The sequence below is a fragment of the Lycium barbarum genome, chromosome 3 (genome assembly GCF_019175385.1).
Source record: "Lycium barbarum isolate Lr01 chromosome 3, ASM1917538v2, whole genome shotgun sequence".
Taxonomy (NCBI): domain Eukaryota; kingdom Viridiplantae; phylum Streptophyta; class Magnoliopsida; order Solanales; family Solanaceae; genus Lycium; species Lycium barbarum.
Window position 1 is genome coordinate 63,090,803 of NC_083339.1, and position 21,304 is coordinate 63,112,106.

Here is a 21,304-nt window from a genome sequence, read left to right on the forward strand (position 1 = left end):
TGGTGTGTTATCAAATTAACACTTACATTGCGCATTAAAATGGTGCGCAATACATGTGAGAGTCATATTAAAACCATCAAATAATGCAGCATTGTATTGTCAAATCAAGTCTTTATGTGTCATAAATTGCTGAAATTGTCATGCGTGGTGTGTTGTCAAATCAACACTTACATTGCACATTAAAATAGTGTGCAATACAAGTGAGAGCCATATTAAAACGGTCAAATAATGCAGCATTGTATTGTCAAATCAAGTCTTTATGTGTCATAGATTCCTGAAATTGTCATGTGTGGTGTGTTGTCAAATCAACACTTACATTGCGCATTAAAATGATGCGCAATACAAGTGAGAGTCATATTAAAACGGTCAAATAATGAAGTACTATATATAACATGATTGACAATTTCTAGAAGCATTCACATTAAAACAAGCTATCATGTCATTCTACACCCAATTTGGTAATCTTATTCTATTACATGTTTTACTCCAGGAAACATATTCGAAGCAATGGGTAGGACATGGGAACTAGAAGATAATTTTCAATACTCAAATAACCCTAACAACAGATTCAATCGAGAATACAATAATAAAATGAGAATGGAGTGGGATTGGCGTGTTAGGGAGGCTACAACACTGGAGCAAAAGTTAGCGTCAGTAGGGCTTAAATGCTCAAAAAAACATGCCATGTCAATGCCTCGTGGAACTCCACAAGAGTTTAATTTTGCTCTTAACCGTTTTCGCGAAGAGAACAATCGGATGCAAATACGTTACCTTAGGGTAGAATATGGTGTACATGGTAGCACAAATTTTAGATCCAAGTGGGGGTTCGGACTGTGAGATATCCGATTAAGATTAATATTTTTTTATATAAAGTAAGTAGGTAGGGTCAAAAAGACCAACCCCCTCCTAACTAGGGGTACATGGGGGTTTGCAACTATATAAGTAGCCCTTTTTTTTGTTATTAGACTACAACGTATTCAATGTCGAGTAGTAGAAACGCAGCTTGGTCTTTACTCCTTCCAAAAGAACCAAATAGCAGTGATGATAAGAGTTCAAATAATAGCAGTTTTTCGAGTGATAACAGTGATTTCAAACTAGACGAGCTAAATCCCCACCTTCTTATATAGCGTAATGATGATTTCTGCAGTGTGAAATATTTAGATCCACCAGAATATTATTGCGGTTTACATCGAGAATGGTCACATCGGCTTGCCGACTCAGAACGTCTTGTTCGTGACTTGAAAAATCTCAACAGTCCAATCTCAACAAGGTACTCAATAACCATTCCTCGAGTAGGTCCAGAAACTTGCGAGCTTGTAGTTTAGAGGATTAGAAAAGAAAACAACAAAATGATGGCAAGACGTTGTAGACTTTACATGCTAAAGTTGGCCGAAGAACAAGCATCATCAACCCGTAGAGAACTAACATCTACTGAAAAAAGATGTGTCTTAAGAAACTGCCAATATTTTTCTGAGGACGATATTGAGGACTTCTATCCTCGTGAAGATTAGGTGTTATTTAAGTTCTTTTAAATTTCTGACTAATGCGGTTAATTTGTATTGTTAGTTTATGATGAAGTCATCAATAAGAAAAAAATTAGTAAGTTTTTAATTTGCTTTGATTGTTTAAGTCTATTATGAATTTCTAGAGTTAATAATCCATAAAAAAATTCAACAATAATAACCGCATTCACAAACATCGTGTTCTATAGCAAAGTTTGAGTTTTTGGGAGTTTTGAGACATGTTTTTGGGGGTGTAAAAGTGTGTTGAAAGGGTGAAAATGGAGAAAATGAAGGAGAAGAGTTTGCTGAAAAATGGCTAAGTGGGGAAGAGAAGGCACTCCATTTTTCTCCATGGAAGTTGGTTTGAACTCCTCAGCCTCTAGGTTAAGTGTTTTTTAGCTGAAATTATTGTTGTCATTGCTAAAATAAGAACAACAAGAGAAAAAGAAAGAGAATATAATGACCTTTTACAAGATCGATGAAAGGGTGTTGTATGGTATCAAAAGTTTAATTAATATTAATGGCTTTGTTAACTCGTGCTCGAATTTTCTATGTGACACAGATGAAGATCTTTAGGTTGTTTTCTCTCCTCCGAGGAACGGTGCTTCTAGCTTGACAAAGCCAATACCTATTGGTAAACTGGCTCTAGGTCCTCTTGTTTCTTCGTCCCCTCCTTCGCCCAATGATGATTAATTAGAATCTTTGTTGCTATATAAGTTGAACCAAAATAACACTAACAAGTTTCCAAACAAACAAAATTTACTTCGGGACATTTTAGAACCCCTAAAACGACGATCCAAACGTTTAGGTGTACTTAATGTAACATGCCGACATTATTGTACGCAAAAAAAAAGATATTAAGTTCTATATAAAATATTGATATTCCGGCATTTTGAAACATGACTAATCTTCAGTCAAACTTTTTATATTTAATAAAATAATTTCTAGCCACAAAAGTTTCATTAGCTTATTTAGACCACAAGATTTCAAAGTCTTTTTTTTTTAAACTTCATGTCCAGTGAAACATTATAATACAAATTGGAATTGAGGGAGTAATAATAGTACTCCGTTCACTTTTTCATGTCCATTATACTAAAAATACATTTTCACTTTTACTTCTCACTTTTAGCATATCTAGAGAAACATATTTTTTTTCATGTTCTACCCTTAACATTAATTACTTATTCCCTAAAGGGTCGTTCGGTAGGAGGGTTAAGTTATCCCATATAGATGAGATTGGTGGAATAAGATGGGATAACTTATCTCACCCTGGATAACTTATCCCACCTTTTATCCCATATAGATGAGATTGGGTGAGATACCAAAACAGTTATTCCACCAACCAAACATAGGATAATTCTAATTTTATGGGACTAATTATCTAATCTCATCTTATCCATCCTACCAAACGACCCCTAAATCATTTTCTAAGACCTAAAAACTAAATATAAATTAATACTTCCTCCGTCTCATAATAAGTGTCACCTTAGCTAAAAACATGCATATTAAGAAACCAATAATGCAATGTGAAGTTTACCAAATTACCCCTATATAATAAAAATAAATTACTTTTCCGCTTGATTAGAGCATGCACAAGTAGTGAACCTTATGACATTGGGAATCCAACAATACTAAGTTACTATGTGGCTTTTCCAATCATCACTTGGATGTTACTTTCAATTGTCTTTTTGTCTAAGGGTAAAATTGAAAAAACTAGCTAATTTATGTCTTGATTTTCTAAGATAACACTTATTATGAAATAATTTTTTTTGATTAAGATGACGCTTATTATGAGATAAAGAGAGTATGAGTATTGTGATAAAGTATCCATGCCAATCATTATTTTTAAGGAGCCTGAAGAGTTAAAATTGAACAAATAAAAATAAAGCGAAGGAGTAGGAATAAACTCGGGAAATGTGTTGGTTCAATAATTTCCACACGCTAAACGCAAACAAACGGAAGAAGTTGACAGATCAACCGTTTGTCCTGCCGTGATTATCCTTGTCCCGACATCGATAGTCACTTGGACCAGAAAAATACAATGAGCCACTCATTTCACAGGCAAAATATAATAATTAGGGTCGTTTGGTAAGTAGTCAAAATTATCTCGGGATTATAATCTCAAGACTAATTTATCTCATCTATTGGAATTATTTTATACCATCTAAAAGATGGTATAAAATAATCTCAGTATAAGTGGGATAAGAGGGGATATCCCACCTCTTGGGATGGGATGCATTTTATACCTTGTATGGTACAAGGTATAAATTTATCCCTACCAAACATGGTACAAAAAATTAGTGTCAAGATATACCAGCTTATACCATGCATCAAACGACCCCTTAATGTTTACAAGTCTAAGTGTTGAATTATTTTTCAATGTCCTCTTCATGTAATAGAGAAAATTTTGAAAACACTTAAATACAAAATTATAATAATTTTTTCATCAGTAATCATAATTAAGTAAATGTATATATTACTCCCTCTCAATTTATACTATATATTTTTTTTAATCAGTCCCAAAAAAGAATCACATCTTTCTATATTCAGGAACAATTTAATTTTAAAATTTTCATTTTATCCTTAATGAAATTATTTCTAGTCACATAAATTGCTTTCTATGTTTAGCAATAATTTAACTTTAAAAGTTTCATTTTACCCTTAATGAAATAATTTCTAACCATAATTGTTTTTTGACTTATTTTAAACCACAAGAGTAAAAAAAAAAAAATTTCATTTTTGAATTTGGTGCACAGTCAAACACACTCATATAAATTGGGACGGAAGGACTGATGTAAACTTTTTCCATTTGATATCTCAGATATGCTAAATCTATAATAAAAATTTTCGGAATAAAGTGAATAATTTTTATGGCCAAACGGGACTTTCTTGTTTTCAGAGCATCAAAAAAGAAAAGAAAGAAAGTATGGGTGGTTTAGTCAGAGTCCAGTCCCCACAGTAATTGTTGTGGCTCTATGCCTGTCGTTCCATTTCTGCCATCTCTACATAATCCTAGGTAGGCTCATTTTTCTCTTGAAGGACCCACCTGTCTATGAGTATTCATTTTTGATTTGATTAAGGAGAAAAATGAGTGGTGGTGGTGGTGAAGGAGAAGGGTCCACATTGGAATTTACACCAACTTGGGTGGTTGCCGCCGTCTGCACTGTCATTGTTGCCATTTCTCTAGCCGCTGAGCGTCTCATCCATTACACTGGAAAGGTAGTAGTAATACCCTTTACTTCTTTTTTGTTTTGCATTTGCTGTTACATCTGAAAGTAGTTTTAAGTTTGAATCTATCTGATGTTAAGAACAAACAAGAGGATGACCAAAAGCTATTCTTTCCCCCTTCCTGCTCTGTTTTTTATTTTAAATCTTACAATTCTTTTGCTACAGTTATTTTGAATATCAAGTCATACTGGGACTGACTGAATTGACCTTGTTGTGCTAAAAATGTGTGCAGTATCTGAAGAAGAAGAATCAGAAGCCTTTATATGAAGCGCTACAGAAAGTTAAAGAAGGTTCCAAGATCTGCCTCCCTTATTAACCATACCGTTTAAATTTGAATTACGAAAGTTGCGGCTAGGAATGTTTGTTTAAGAAAAAATAATTCGAAAAGCTCCTGCTTTGTATTGGTGATGTAGCATATTACTTTTAATTTATGTGACACCTTTTGGATTTCTCGAGTCAAAAGAGTTTTTCCTTGACCACCATCTTTTCATTTGCCTTTTAAATATTTTGAACTATCAATTGTTGTGATTTATAGTACTTTCTAGTAGTTTCCAAATATGTAAATTTTAGTTAAAGAAACTTAAAGATTCCATGTCCGAATTCATTGTCAAGAATAAAAGTTTGACTCTCGAAATCCAAAGGTGCCACATAAATAGGGACAAAGAGAGAGTATATGTTTAGATTTGTAATATCAATTGATATTACTGTTTTAAATGTTTCTCCGGTTCTATAATTTGATAAAGTTGAGGTTGCATTTTTTTGAATTCATTGATGAATGTGTGTGCACAGAGTTGATGCTTTTGGGGTTTATATCCCTATTATTAACGGTGCTTCAAGGTAGCATAGTCAAGATTTGTGTCCCTGAAGATGTGGTGATGCACTTACTTCCATGTTCATTATCGGAGGCCCATTCGTCTTCTTCTAATGAAACTGCTCATGCTAGTCTTGAATCAGCACATCATCGACGCCTTTTAGCCGAAGAAGTAGCTGCTGGTGACTATTGCAACGCAAAAGTAATCAATTCGTTTTTCTGATCACCTTTTCCTAGTGTAGTCGCATTTACTTTTCGGGGATCTTTCTTCTTATATTCCATATCGTAGAGAAAATGCTAGTCCCGTGAAAGGCTTCTGTGACTTTGGTATGTCTATGAGCCTAAGGAAACTGGTTCTTTAGTGGTAACTATACACAAATGTTGCGGGCGTGCATTGACTGGTCCTATTAGCTTAAAATTGGGTCACATAAAATATTAATACTGACAAATATTGTTCATGCTGTCCCCCAAGGTCCCAGTAGCTGTAGTTTCCATTGAATGATGTGGGCCTTCATAAAAGGAAGGTAGGGTGGTGCTTCTATTTGGAAAAAGAAAAAAAAGAAGAGTACTTCATTGCTGTTTTACGGTTTTGAAATTTATTACTATCTTTCTACAATGAGCCATTGTTTTATTTCTTTTTTTATCATACAAAGGAAAAGGAAAAACCAAAATTTAGGGACGGTTTTTCTTTGATCTTTAGTAAGAGACAATGTGAAAAATATTGTGCAGACATTTACTTGAATTATTTTCTTAAATTTGCTGACACTAAAGTTGAATCCCAGTTCTAATATCTGATTCTGGAATTATTGTACAGCTTGATTACTCTACTTCAGTAATTATTGTCTTGCACTGACTTTTAACATCATTCTTTTTAATTTTTCTTTCAGCATAAGGTCCCATTACTCTCTCTTGAAGCGTTGCATCACCTTCACATTTTTATCTTTGTCCTTGCGATTGTTCATGTGACTTTCTCTCTTCTAACGGTTGTATTTGGAGGAGCCAAGGTCTGTACTAAAAGTTTCTGCTTCATTAACCTGTTGCTCAGTCTTTCTACTTTGAATTGAATGTTCATAATTTAATGATGGTCTAGATACGTCAATGGAAGCACTGGGAGGACAGCATTGCAAAAGCTAATTATGAGACCACACAGGGTATGGATTATTACTTTTGAGGTCTTTGGTTCATATCGTAAAACAAAATCTCATCTGATTTATTTCCTTATGGGAGTCTAATTTTATATAATAAGTGGGAGCTGCTTTACACTGTTCTAAATGATGATAAGCAAAGAAGAAAGAAAGTAAATGACCGACAGAAAACCTTACGTGGTCCCTGTAGCTAATTTTCCCTGTACGTCTACTTACTTTCTGAACCAAGACTTTAATGACGACTGTTGACATACTGCAAGCCATGAGAGCAAAGACAACTAACAAGCAATATGGAGTTACTCCCCTAATGCATTATATCTCGATCAAGCTTATCGTCAAATTAAAACAAATTTGATGTTTTCTTTTGCAGTTTTAAAACCACCGGTCACACATGTCCATCAACACGATTTCATCAGGAGCCGATTTGTGGGTATGGGAAAACGCTCAGCCATTTTTGGTTGGTTGGTAAGCATTTCCTTAACACGCTAAGCAGTCATTCCTTTTTCCAGACTGTTCTATCATGACTTTCTCGCTTTTGTTATTCCTCGTTTTCATATTGTTTTGATATGCTTGTCCCTATCTGACTTTTTGTCTTGTTTTCTCTCTTGAGCCGAGGGTCTTTCGGAAACAGCCGCCCTACCTTTCAAGGTGGGGGTAAGGTCTGCATACACTCTACCTTCCCCAGACCCCACATTGTGGGATTCTACTGGGCATGTTGTTGTTGTTGCTAAGCAGTCATTCTTGCCCTAACATATATTTCTCCTCTGTATGGCAAATTTCTTACCTTGGAAACAGATCTTGAAACATCTTTATGTTAAGAGAAAAGAAAGAATATTACATTTAAGCTATTGAAGACGGGGAAGGTGCATATGCTCTCAAAGGACACATGAATATGTGATGGACAGAAATGCCCACTTTTTTATCTTTTTATTTGTGAGATATGCCAGTGCTAGATCATGCCTCTGATAAGTCCGTCATTATATCTAGTTTAGCTAAAATGGGTTCGTTAGTTAAGTGCGCCAAAAGAATGTATACTAAAACAAAGTTTAATGTGATGTTGTGTTAGGGCCCTGTTACCTGAGAATTCTAAACAAGCAAGTACTGGTTATTCACAACAATATGATAAGCGGAGCTCTTACAAAAAAATTCAAAACCAAGCTGAATAAATATCAGTTTAATTTATGAGTAAGAAAGAAGGTGAAGAAATAGGGAATTTATAATAAAGCATTATCACATGGTTGTATGGTGTCATTTACATTGATAAGCATCTCATAGTTTTGTTTGCTTTTGATGAAAACTTGCAGCATTCTTTCTTTAAGCAATTTTATGGTTCTGTCAGCAAGTCGGATTATGCTGCCCTGCGTTTGGGGTTCATTATGGTAACTTCAATATGTTACTAGTGTGAGATAATTATTTGGTGTTTTTGCCTTATTTTTGGTGCTTAATCGGCCCATGTAATTTTAAGTTTCTTCTCTTTGGCAGACACATTGCAAGCAAAATCCAAAATTTAATTTTCACAAGTACATGATTCGTGCTCTGGAAGATGATTTTAAGACCGTCGTGGGCATCAGGTTAATGGCCATTTTCCTTCCTGCCCCTGCCACACCCCACGGGAGAATTTGCGGATGCTTTTTCTCACTTGTTACCATTTCCTGTATTTTTTGCAGTTGGTATCTCTGGGTATTTGTTGTCATCTTCTTGTTTCTGAATGTTAACGGTATGCCAACTCAAACTTGGAATAAACATTTTTACCTTGCAGCTGCTTTGAAATGGTATACTTACGCAGAACCAATGGAAAATAGTTGTTCTCTTGGCGAGTAATAATTAGGTGGCAGTAAGCTTAGTGCTGTTGAAGAGAGTTGTTTTCTTGGCAAATTGAAACTAACAATTGAATAGCAGCAATTTTAGTGCTATTGTGGGCTCTAAAATATCTGCTTGGGCCCTTATAAAAAAAACTGCTTGGCGGCAGCAGCAACGGGCAACCATCTCCCCTCCCCGGATAATAATCAAACATTTTTGGTTACACGGTACTATACACTTCTATCCATCAAAAAACCAAATGTTCCCAATTTATTCCTCTTAGACTTTGAGGGTAAGGAAACTGTGAATAACGTTGTGCTGTACCTATTGATGGTTACACGGCTGGTGTATATTATGCTCGTGCAGAACCTGCGGAAGAGAGAGTTGTTATCTAGGAAACTAGTAATTGGAAGCAGTAATATTGTTGGCTCTTGAATTAGCTGCATTTAATTTTTGCTAAATTCATGGCCTGCTCTTATTATAGATGTTGGAATATCCAAGCATTTATAACCATGTGCCACTTGGTACTTATACCCAACAATAAGCTGAATGTTCTGAGTTCACTCCCTCTTTCAGGATGAGAAAATCGTGAATTCAACTTTGACTTATCAAAGAAATAAGAAATTGTGAATACTGTGGTCTTGTAACTATGAATATGACCGTTTCCAACTTTCTCTGAGACAAATGTTAATAAATTTATCTATGTTACCATTCATATTGTACACGCTTTCAGTTATAATTTGATAACATCTCCTTATGCTTCCACAACTTATGATGAAATTAAAGCATTGTATTAGAATTCTATTTAGTTTCGGTTCACTGCTTTCAGTTTTCAGCGCTCTTTAGATGATTCATTCCAGATACTGCCTTTAAAAGTCTTGCCTGGATAACTTCCATTTTGGCTTTAATATAATTTACATGTACCGATTTCATGTTTCATTCTGGTCATTTGGCTGTGGTTTACATCTGAAAGCTGATAATTTAATCATTTCTTCTCCAGGTTGGCATACATATTTCTGGATTGCGTTCATTCCTTTTATTGTGAGTTGGCATATCATGATCTTTACTTGTGTGGTTTTGCCTTTTGCTAGATCTAATTTAATTTTTAGTAAAGCCATTCGTACAAAACAGTTAATACTTTAAGCAGAACTGCTTTACTGTAGCTATCTGGTGCATATGGTTATCAATATGTTTTTCCTCCACTTTAAAGGTGTATATAGTAATTTATTATATCAGCAAACGTTATTGACTGTAAATATCTGGCGGTCAGATTGTGGTGCTGAATTTTATTGATCCATCTTCAGAGTGCTTTCAATCACCCTTTTTTTTCATGAAAAAGAATCTTCAGTGTGGTATCTTTTAGTTTGTGCTATGATTTGGTCTAAAGTTTTTCAAGATTCCTATCAAGCCTTCTCAGGAGTTACGGACATGAATGATTTCTTTCTCATGCATTCAATTACATTTCCTTCTTAATTGCTCTTAATGTTTTTTCATGTTTTCAACACGAGGCTCCTTTAGAAACAACCTTACATGATATCTTCTGCCACTCAATTTTATCAGCTTCTGCTTGCCGTTGGCACGAAGTTGGAGCATGTAATTATACAGTTAGCTCATGAGGTTGCAGAGAAACATGTCGCCATAGAAGGTGAATTGGTGGTTCGACCTTCTGATGATCACTTCTGGTTCAAACGCCCTCAAGTTGTCCTCTTCTTGATACACTTCATCCTCTTCCAAAATGCGTTCGAGATAGCATTCTTTTTCTGGATATTGGTAAGCTAAAGTTATTATACTATGCTTGCACTTAGCTTACTTCTCTATTTTCTAATTTCTCATTCTTTTGTTCTCTAATCGCTTTATAGGTGCAATATGGCTTTGATTCCTGCATAATGGGACAAGTTGGTTTCATTGTTCCTCGGCTTGTTATAGGGTATATTCCACTGCCCACTTCCGTATTAGCTCTATACCTCTACCCTTTCTCTGTTAGAGAAAATGGGCATGCATCTTTATCAAATATAGCAAATGTGCATGTTGCACCAGAAAGCTCTACTTGACTAGCATCTTTTTTTTTTTTTTTTTGCTTTTATCAGGGGGTTTGTTTTGACGATCTCATTGTCTTTTCCAGGTTAATCATTCAAGTGTTATGCAGCTATAGCACGTTGCCACTTTATGCTCTTGTTACACAGGTTAGTTTTAAATAAGCTTAGCTTGGAGTCTTGATATCAATGAATGTTGAAGTTGAATCTGTCCGTGTTTGGCATCCTGAACTACAGATGGGTACCCACTTCAAGAAGTCAATATTTGATGAGCATATTCAAGCTGGTCTTCTTGGTTGGGCTTCGAAAGCAAAAATGAAGAGGGAACTGAAGACTGCTACAGATGGCTCCAACCAAGCAAGTTCAATTGAGGGTTCAACTGTAAGATTACAGATGTCAGGAATCGGGCGAAAGGAACCCCCGGCTAATGAATCTTAAGCTGAAATTTCAGATCTGTTCATTATATTAGGAGAACTGAATCATACAACCCTTGCCCGTGGATGAATATTTTTCTTTTTGGTAGTAACTTTATCTCGAATCACATGGTTTGTTATAGGGGGTTGTGATTGGATATCCAAGCTGAAAGTTCAAGCTTCTAAATTATGATGTATTATAATAGTAGAAGAAACACAATCATAATCAATTCGTATTCCTGTCGACGCGGGAGTTTGAATCTGCCCAGAATGAGTGGTGATGACACTTAACACAAGCCTACTCATCATCAAAGTAAATCAAAGCCCGTGAATATAGTCGTTCTGTACTTCTTTTCAAGGCTTCAAAATCATACCACTCATAACTTATATCTGCCCCAATTGGTGTAAAACTCCTTTCAATGTGAACAGAAATTAGTGACTAGTAAATAGTAGTAACAAGTATGGAACAAAGAAACAGAATAGAAAGGGAAATGAGTGTGGCAAGAATCCTTCTATATGGGACTCCTGAATCACTATAGCTGAGTTTAGTCTCAGTTCGGGTAGTTATCTTAGTCGAATTTATTCGCAAAAGGATTTGTGAAACTTCTGTTGGTTGCATTCAGTTTAATGCATTTCAGCTGCACTGTTTTAGTATTAATCAACCTCCATTCTGTAATAACGTTAAAATTTTGCTTTCGTACTTGTTATGGTTTGATTTTCTACAAGAAATGCACAAGTTTTTATTCTTACCATACCATATCCTCCTCTTTCCAATCTTGGATTCTTATCACATCCTACTCTGGACCTTCCCAGCCTTTTGGAAAATACTGCCTATTTATTGACTTTATTTTTTTACTACTCTCTTCTGTTCAAAAAAAGTGTCCACCTAGCCATTTACACAACCTTTAAAAAAATACTAATTCCTAGGTAAAAATAGGTAATTTGACTAAATTACCCGTAATTAAATTGGTATTGGGATATGGTCGCTTAACACTTTATAAGGGCCAATTTGGAAAAATAAGGTTAATTCTTTCTTCATTTTGGTAAGTGGACACTCTTTTTTAACCAAAAAATAAAAGGTAAGGGGACACTCTCTTTTAACAAGAGGGAGTAACGTACTCTCTCTGTCCCAATATATGTGGCACCATTTCCTTTTTAATCCGTCCCAAAAAGAATGTAACTTTTCCTTAGTTGACAACTTTTAGTGGCGCCATCTACTTTTTGCCCTTGTTGGGTCACACTTAATTCTATATTGTGAAGAAAAGGATTAAAAGTAGGGGAAAAGGTCAAAAATACCCCTCTACTTTCATTTAATAGCTAAATTTGTTCTCTGTTACAAGTTGGGCTATTTATATCCACGTTGTTACTAAAATTAGCAAAATCACCCCTTGATCGGATAGAATCCCCCAAATCAACCTCAATTCTCTAATACCCTTTTTTAACTTGACCCGATAATTGAAATAACCCATGAAATACTTGAAATAACCCATGAAATACTCTCAGTCTCCCAAAACATTTCGTTTATAACAACCTAATCCAAATGATATAAATCCTTGATTATATGATTGAAGCAAAAAACTATAAGTGAAATAATGAATGAAATAATAGATTGATACGATCCCGAGGAGCACACATGAATCGAGATACTTCATCTGAGGCCGAGCCAAGGAACTCCAAGTCTTACAATTCATGGTGATGCTAAGAGAGGCTTTGGAGACCTTTGAGGAGCTTCATAGGAGGGCATATAACGTGTGCATGATTGCTTGGTCTCATGGAGTGAAGATGAGATGGAGGGAGACGATGGTGGTCAGTCATGCAAAAAGGCTATTCTTTAAAGTCAAGCCATCATCCCTAAAGAAGACTACCAAACAAGGCCCTTACTTCATTAAGAGTATTTTTATAATAGTTAATCTAGTCTTCTTTAGCATAGTAGTATAAGTACTACACTTAGTCATTTGGTTACTTAGTTGATGATGATTTGAGGATTGATATTATTATCATAGTTTGTTTGGCTTACTAGCCCTAGTTATAGACTTAGTTGATGGAGTGTAGTTCCATTGTCGTTAATGAACCCTTGTCCTTGAAATTCATGAAGAGTTGTTCATTTGTGGATATCAATTGAATTTCAATTAGTATAGGTTCAAATTTCTAGAGTTAGAAAGGAGGAATTGGAAACCTATTTCCAAGTTTGTCTTTCTATTCAATCTAATTTGGGTCTTGTTTTTATCTTCTCTTCTCATCCTCAATTTCTTCTGTCTTTAATTCCGCATTTCTACACGTGTTTGTGATTCCCTAGAGTTTCCCCTTTAGGAATCCTATCATTTAGATTTCAAAAATATACAATTTGAAATTCCAAAAAAAAAAAATGTTGTTGTTTGGTGAATTTGAGGTTAAAATTGAGTTCCTTGTGATCAAATCCATCTAGATATCAAATTTGAAGAAGTTTGGAGAAATCACCATTGAAGACCTTCATGTTTTTGAAGAACTCAAAGCGGGTCTTGTTGATTTGGGGTTAATTGAGGTTAATTTGTAATGGGCTTTGTTCTCCAAGTTAAAGGTGATTTGAAAATTGGGTATTCTTGGTGTTCATAAGAGTCTTCATGTATTCATCTTGAAGAAGAAGGCAAAAACAAGGTGTTTGATTCAAAAGTTTTCAACCAAAGTTGTGAAAAAGTGTTTTTCCACCCCAAAAAGAAAAAACTACGCCTACGCCAAGCGACCACGTCAGCAACCATGCAAGGAGGACAAAGTTTTTTTTTTTTTTGGGAACATTCTGTTTTTACTCACGTAGCCAAGACACACCCTGAAATTTGGTTCTGGAAGTGGCTACGTAAATTAAAGTGGGCCACGTCTCGAAGGCTTCTCGGCCACGTAGCAAATGCCAGCCACACAAGCCTCGGCCACGTAGGCCAACCCATCCATGCACGCCTCAAGCTCCAGCCACGCAGCCCAATGCAGCCACCCACGTACCCAACGCTATTCACGTAAGCTACCAATGCCACCCACGTAAAGGTTCTTTTCCGATTTCTTCTCATATTTCTCTCATTTCTTTGATTCTCTAAGCTAATTAACAATGAATAATTGTTCTTACTTCGTTGTTTGCTAGTTCTTGTGTCCTTAATTTCATTTCATGCCAATTCTTTCAAGCTTTTATCGTTTTAACTTCGTTGGAACTTTCTTGGCTCAAGTTCTTTAGTTTAATCGAGTCGTCTGTCTTTAATTAACAAGAATCTATTCTTCCACAAAGAAGTAGCAACCTTGTGAATTGATTTGGGATTAGCGGTTTGTTGCCAACTTCAGAAGGACACTAGAGTGTGGTAAGCTTGAGTACAAATACGAGTGACGTGAGAAACTTTAGTACTAGTCTCGTTTGCTCGTTTTATAGGTACAAAGAGAGAATCCATACGAAGAGGAGATATAAAGAATTATGTCATCCATAGCCTCAGATTCTTATGATGATGACATGGATGGTTATGCCTCTAGTAATGGAGGATATGGCTATTATAGTGAAGAAGACTATGGAGGAAATGATGTAACATATGACCATGATCGATGTGATGGTGAAGAGTACTACTCCGGAGGTGAATATGAGATAAGTAGATCTCGTGGGGCTTATGAAAAAGTTAAAGGAGTAGAAGAGCTCTATGAAGAATCCTATGGTGAAGATGAAGGCTATGAAGATTCTCATACTACACACCATGGATATAGAGGTGACTTGAGGTATATTCCTTCCTCACATTTACGTCATGAATCAATTGGCGAAGACTTACATGAACCAGGAAGTAGTGATGAACATGAACCGTATGGTTATGCACTTTGTGGTGAATATGTCTATGAAGATAGTGATGTTGAACATGATAATTGTGAAGAGTTCTCTAATGGCTGGCTATTCATGTGCATCGCCTTGTGCTACTTCCTATCCCAAACAAGGCGGTATAAGTGTGTGGATTGGACCAAGTAGAAGTCATCCTAGAAGAAGAAGGGAGTATACATTTCCTACTTCAAGAAATACAACAAATCATGCTTCGTATCCTAATACAAAGGTGCCATGTTCTCAATATGTCTACGATGTTGAAGGTAGGAGGGGAGTATTGATAGGACATGGAGGTAGAGGAAATACGAGGTTTCAAGAAAGGAGTGACCTGAAGAGGCGAATCCTTCAAACAAAAGTAAGTGTACTTGGTTGTGAGGGATGTTCTCTTGTGTTTAATAATAATAGTTATACTAACTACATTGCCCCTCAAGCAGTTAAATGGTTGAGGATACCTTATGTGAAGAAGCGGAACCTTTACTATGATCAAAGAGGGTATTTGGCTGATTGGAATGTGAAGGTATTCTTTGCCATGGTGACTATGAAGAGTAGGTTTGGTGTGATGTGCTTCCTATAGATGATTGTCACTTGTGTTTGGGAATTTCGTGGTTCCAAGAACATAGGGTTCCATATGAGCAAGAATGGTACAAGTATGTAGTGGACAAGAAAGGGAATCTTCTCTTTCCATCCATACCCTCAAAAGAAGATGCAAGTGCAAGTGAACCACTTCCTATAGTGAGTGATTTCAATGATCCTTCACTACGGGAAAGGATGGACAATTATTTAGAGGTGATTGAAACGAATATACACCTAATCATGAACCGCTTGGCCATAAAGCAACAAATGAAGGAAGAAAAATCCCCTCCAAGTGAAGCCAAAGGGGAAGTAGAAGTGAAGGGATCACCTAACCCCTCTCGAAAAGTACTTGACACTTGTCCCATGAAACTGAGAGATAAAATATTGAGAGGAGTAAGGGAGTGACAAGTGACAACTCTAGAGTGAAAAAAGGAGAGGTTGATAAGAGTGACGTGAGAGGGTTGTCACAACCTTATCCTAGCTTTTGTAACTTTTCTTTCTCTTTCTTCTCTAATTGTCTTGATAATGGTGCAGGTATTCTTGGAAGAAAACCGAATGATGAGCCTCAAACTTTGAAAGTTCATGAGGTAGTTGAAAGCTTCCCGAATAAGCAAATGGACTCCAAAGTTGAAAACCACAGTAAGGAAGATACTTTGTGTGAACTAAAAGATAAAATAGCTAATCTCCACACTCCAATTAATGTGAATGTGAATGTTGTTGAATTGCGTGTGAATGATAGATTGTCTTTATGTGAGCTTAATGAGTCTTTACCATGTGATGAGCTTAGTTCTTTGATGAATATTGACAATGTGGTTGATATAGGTGTTCTAACACTAGTTGATCCTATTGATGACCAAATTAATTCTTCTTGTGAGATCAATTTGTATCCACCTAGTGTTGACACTTGTGATTTGAATGTTAGTACATTGTCATGTGATATGTTAGCTCACACACTAGTTGATCCTAGCGATGACCGAATTGATTCTTCTAGCAAGATCGATTTGCGTCCAACTAGTGTGGGTATTTGTGTTAATAAATTTGTTTGTTATTATAGTCCACTAAATGAGGAACTTTGTGATATGCCTAATGAACCTCAAATTAGTGATGATGTTGATATGATTGATCATGTAGATAGTCATGAAAAGGAAATTGCTTTGAAAAATGATGTTTGTCTTTATAAGAGTGAAATTACATGTTTAAAATCCTCAACTCTTATTGATTATCTTCTCTGTAGAGATAATGTCTTATTTGATGTTGGCATGACTAGTGAAAATGATGTACCTAGTGGAATGCATGGTAATGTTGAGAATGTAGCCACCTTTGGAGGCTACAAGGTGTTTAGTAATCCACTATAGGATGATGATGATATTGGTCATGATGACAAGCATGGGATAGGTGAAGTTGTTGACACCATCCCCAATGACGAAAAGTCCTTCTTGAGGGTCTGTGACCCACTTGATAGACCAACGTCTATTTTGGAAAGGCTTCTGAAAATGAAGAGTGCTCTTTAAAGAAGGGGAACAATGTGCAAGGAAAGGAGCCTATATTTTAGAAGGACTATGCTAGATCTTTTAACCTAAGGTGTGAGGAGATGTTACTCAAAGCTTGGCATAGGTTTGATGAGTGTAAAAATAAAAATCTCTCTTGATAAACTTTGTTATTTGACTAACTTATTTGTGAAGTTTCATCAAAGGAGGGGTCTTGAAGAGAAAGACCATGGGAGAGGACCTCATTGGACTACACTTTTGTATGAAGTCACATATTGTACTTCCTTCAAGGATGGTATGCATTCGTGGCTCATATATATTCTTGGGCTCTCTAAAGCCATGGAGGTAACTTATTTATGTGATAAGTATGCGTTATTGGCTATGCGTCCACCAAATAATGTATGAGGGACCTGGTTGTGTACCAGTTCCCTTATGCAGTACAGTAAGTAAAGAAGGCACAATTTTACCGTGGAAAACTCCTTGCTCAAGGGATTAAAAACCACGACCTACCTTAGTAGGATTTCAACTTCACTAACAACTCTATCGTAAGCTAGGAACTAACTCCCATAATCCCTCATTCTTAAAATGACGTTTATACAACCTAGAAACTAACCCTCCTAGTCCCTCCACACTTGCAATACTATGATTGCAAGCCACTCCTCTTAGCTAACTCTAGCTAAGGACCACTAATACACTTAGACTAATCCTAGCCTAATGTACCACTCAACAGCTTAAGGAAACACAATTTCAACAAGCACACTTTGATAATTTAAGATACCTACAAACAGCTTCTAAACAAGAAGAGTAGGTTTACAGTTTAAGCACAAATGAACAAAGATTTACAACAACCTAAAGAACATAGACTAAACTCATGTCGGGCTCTGGTTCTTTAGCTTGAAAGTAACTTTGTTCTTAAGAGATCTGAGAACTTGTGTCGGCAACTTTGCACGATTTAGATTAGGTTTTCAAGCGTGCTCAATATGTTTCCATTATGTTGTATATATAGTGGGAGCATGTGGGATGGATGGAGACCACTCATTCATTTTGACCTAAAGCATGGGCCAACTCACAGCTGTACTTATGTGCAGCAAGTGACTTGGCTTTACAACTGTTCTCTACTGACGGTGCACAGAGAGCAGATTACAGACCAGGTCTCTATCAATTTCCCTCTTTTTGATGACGACAAACTCATAGACTGATGTTCCCTCTGAGAACCAGCTTCCCACTTGTTCCCCCTGTGAAACAGACCATCATTGTCAAGTCGCCTACAACATGTTAACAACATGATACCAATTTCAACTGGAAGACAAAAATTGCCACAATATCATCACATATCAATCTTCCAGTTCTTCTCCCTTGCTTAGCACATCTTCCCACAGTTATTGAATTTTCAGCACAATTACTGACCTGAGATATGGAGGCTAGGTCTCTAAACGGTAATTTGAATGTATCAGCAATCACTGTGAACTGTGCAGAATTGCTTGCGCTTAAGTTCTCCTGATCCTCACATGCATGTATACCTATAATGGTACAAAAGTGAGTTAGATATAGCCAAAAAACACTTGCCAGTGATGTGCCTAACCTCCTTGTAGCCATTGAGAGATCCCTTCCTGCACTATTAAAAAAAAAAATACTCATCTCTATACGACACACATCCTGCTATAAGGGCTTTAAAAGGAGACCTTTTGACCTCAGTCTTGCATCTTGGAGCTTTCACAATTTATTAATTTATGTTGACTGCTCCTTCTCTCTCCCACCCTTTTAGGTAATATCAATAGTTAGATTTGGGATTTAGGTCATTTGTAGTTGTAGAAAGGATGGATTAAGGTTCTTCTAGCCCACTCAGGAAGCATGTTCCTTTTCTTCCTTCGAGATCCTTTTTTTTGAGGACCTGTTCCTTTCTTTCTCGTCCCCTTCTTGATAAGGTTCCTTTCTGTTTGAACAGCTTCAGTCCTTGTTTCAAAGGCTTCCTGGTGGTGATCAGCTTGTCCACCGTGTGGGTATGAGCAGTTTTCCATATTGAAAACATGATTTCTGTGAAGGTTGTGGGGTGCCTTCTCCTATACAAAGCCAAGCCCTCTTTTGTTGTTTCCATTAGTCTCATTTCTGGAAGTAAATACATCAGACAACCAGATCCATTTGAGAGTTTTGTCAAGATTCAACTTAGCCCTTTCTAAGTCATTCTTGAGCCGCTCATTCTTTTTAGTTTCAGTAGTGAGGCTAAGCTTTACTTTCTTTATCTTCTCTTCATGCTCCAAGAAGGTCTTGTTTGCTTATCCTCTTCTTTTGAATACCACTTTTGTCACGACCCGTCTAGAGGGCCGCGACGAGCGCTCGGTGCTAGCCCACCCGGGCGCCCCTTGGCTTACGCTTATATTTACATCTAGGTGAGCCAGATAATTTAACATACTTTTATTCATTCATTATGCCAGTCCCATTGGACAACAATGCCTTTATATCATAATTGGAATCTATGCCACATCAATGTATATGAGCCGACAAGGCTAACAAAATGATATATAAAATATAGGCCAACAAGGCCAGACATATCTAACCATATACACGTGACTACGAGCCTCTAAGGAGAGTATAACACATCACATAAGCGGGACAGGACCCCGCTATGCCCATAACTATGTACACAAAAGAATAAGTACCCAAAAGCTATGGCTCCGAATGAAATGGAGCTCTGCTAGGTGGTCTCTGAGAATACCGCTATAGATCGAGCCTGTCTCCCTATGCACCTGCGGGCATGACGCAGCATCCACAAACAAAAGGACGTCAGTACGAAGAATGTACTGAGTATGTAAAGCATGATCAATATCAATGTAGAAGCATAATGAACATCCTAAGAAATAGCACAAGATGGGAGATGGTAATATTATCGCCATGGGCACTTACTTGCCTTTCATAGAAACTTTCCATTCTAATGTGTATTTGTGCTCATACCTCCATATCCGTATCTATATTCGTATCCGTTCCATATTAGTACAAGTATTCGTATACATACCCTTATTCACATTCATATTGTATACATAATCATATCACATACATAATCATATCATATACATAGCATTTACATAACATACCCGACCCCGAAGGTTCGGTGTCTCACGTACCCGACCATAGCTAGGCTCGGTGGTCATACATACCTGGCCAACCAAGGCTCAGTGTTACACATACCTGGCCCTACCAAGGCTCAGTGTTACACATACCTGGCCCTACCAAGGCCCAGTGTTATTCGTACCCAACTGCAGTGGTGTGTGCGCGTTACGTAAGCATACATACATATACATCTATACACATACTACCCGGCCATATAGGCTCGGGGTTCATAGTAGCCATACATGGGCACACATACATACAACTCATAAGCATCTTTACTACTTTCATCGCTATCATCATCGTCATCGTTATCGTCATCGCCATTACCATTATAGTCGTCATCAATATCATTATCACTATTATCATCATTCATCACACGTATATTTATAGGCTTACTCGTCATACGAGGAACTTAGTACAATCGTAGCATATCAAGAATCGTGAGCTTAATAGCTCGGAAGATCGAATCATTTATGAGACATCATAGACTTATGGAAGATTTAGATGTTTGGCCAAAGAACCGTGCCTTATGAAGGAAGGGTTAGCCTTACATACCTTTTCCGTTCACTGTTTTACACTTGCGCGTTCACCTCCAATGCTAGCGTTTCTACCTTCATTGAAGTCATATTATCATTAGAATCGATAGCTAGCATATACGACTAAAGATAGAGAAAATTGGACAGCATCTCCTTTATTTATACGACATTCCTCCATAGCGTATATCAACTCCCAAACGTCAATAATGCATTCACAATACCATAACGATAATCATTATTCATCCACATTATCCACATTTCTAGACTTACTTTCAATTACTCATATCCATGGCTATAACACACAACTATGTCCATTCACGTACATTGCTCATCTCATGTTCTCAACATCATTTATAACACATTTACATTACAATACATCAAGACTCATAACTCAATTCAAACTATTTCTCAAAATGGCACTATTCCACATTCATGACCCATTTTGCCATACCTCTTTACAATCCAAGTATTTTCAACTCTTAAATACCTTAAACAACATAGAAACATCATAAATCTTACCTTAGATGTCGTAGGAACAAGCCTTGGTTGATAATACTCTACTTGAGCAAAACCCTAGTTTATCCCCAATGAGATTTCTTGACTTGTATGATCCTTAATGGGTTTTCTTATACTTGATTTACTTAGTTTATGTTGTTGATCACCAAATATCCTTGAATTCTTGTGGAATTTATGTAGAGAGAGGTTTTAGAGAGAAGGGGGGTGTCATGTGGAAATGAAATAATGAACTTGGTCTCTTATTAATAACCCAAAATCTGATCTTAAATGAACAGTCGTCGAAAGTGCACAGTGGTCGTAAACACAGTTTACGGTCCGTATTCCAGTTTACAGACCGTATT

At 36.6% G+C, this 21,304-nt stretch overlaps 1 protein-coding gene across 1 annotated transcript; it reads left to right on the top strand.

Annotated features, from left to right (window-relative positions):
* Positions 1-4,399: 4,399 nt before the first annotated feature.
* LOC132631420 (MLO-like protein 1) lies at positions 4,400-11,119 on the top strand. Its single transcript, XM_060346996.1, has 14 exons — positions 4,400-4,721; positions 4,963-5,020; positions 5,520-5,743; positions 6,429-6,545; positions 6,632-6,692; positions 7,057-7,151; positions 7,991-8,065; positions 8,169-8,257; positions 8,354-8,403; positions 9,487-9,527; positions 10,047-10,256; positions 10,346-10,413; positions 10,609-10,669; positions 10,757-11,119. Exons 1-14 carry the CDS (start codon positions 4,590-4,592, stop codon positions 10,955-10,957), a joined length of 1,482 nt encoding a protein of 493 aa, XP_060202979.1. The 5' UTR covers positions 4,400-4,589; the 3' UTR covers positions 10,958-11,119.
* The last annotated feature ends 10,185 nt before the right edge of the window (positions 11,120-21,304 follow it).

Bases quoted from the DNA above. Each gene is read 5' to 3' on its own strand.
- LOC132631420 (XM_060346996.1), top strand. From the start codon at position 4,590: ATGAGTGGTGGTGGTGGTGAAGGAGAAGGGTCCACATTGGAATTTACA. The intron at 7,152-7,990 runs GTAAGCATTTCC...GAAAACTTGCAG, and splicing joins CAGCCATTTTTGGTTGGTTG to CATTCTTTCTTTAAGCAATT. The intron at 9,528-10,046 runs GTGAGTTGGCAT...CAATTTTATCAG, and splicing joins TTGCGTTCATTCCTTTTATT to CTTCTGCTTGCCGTTGGCAC.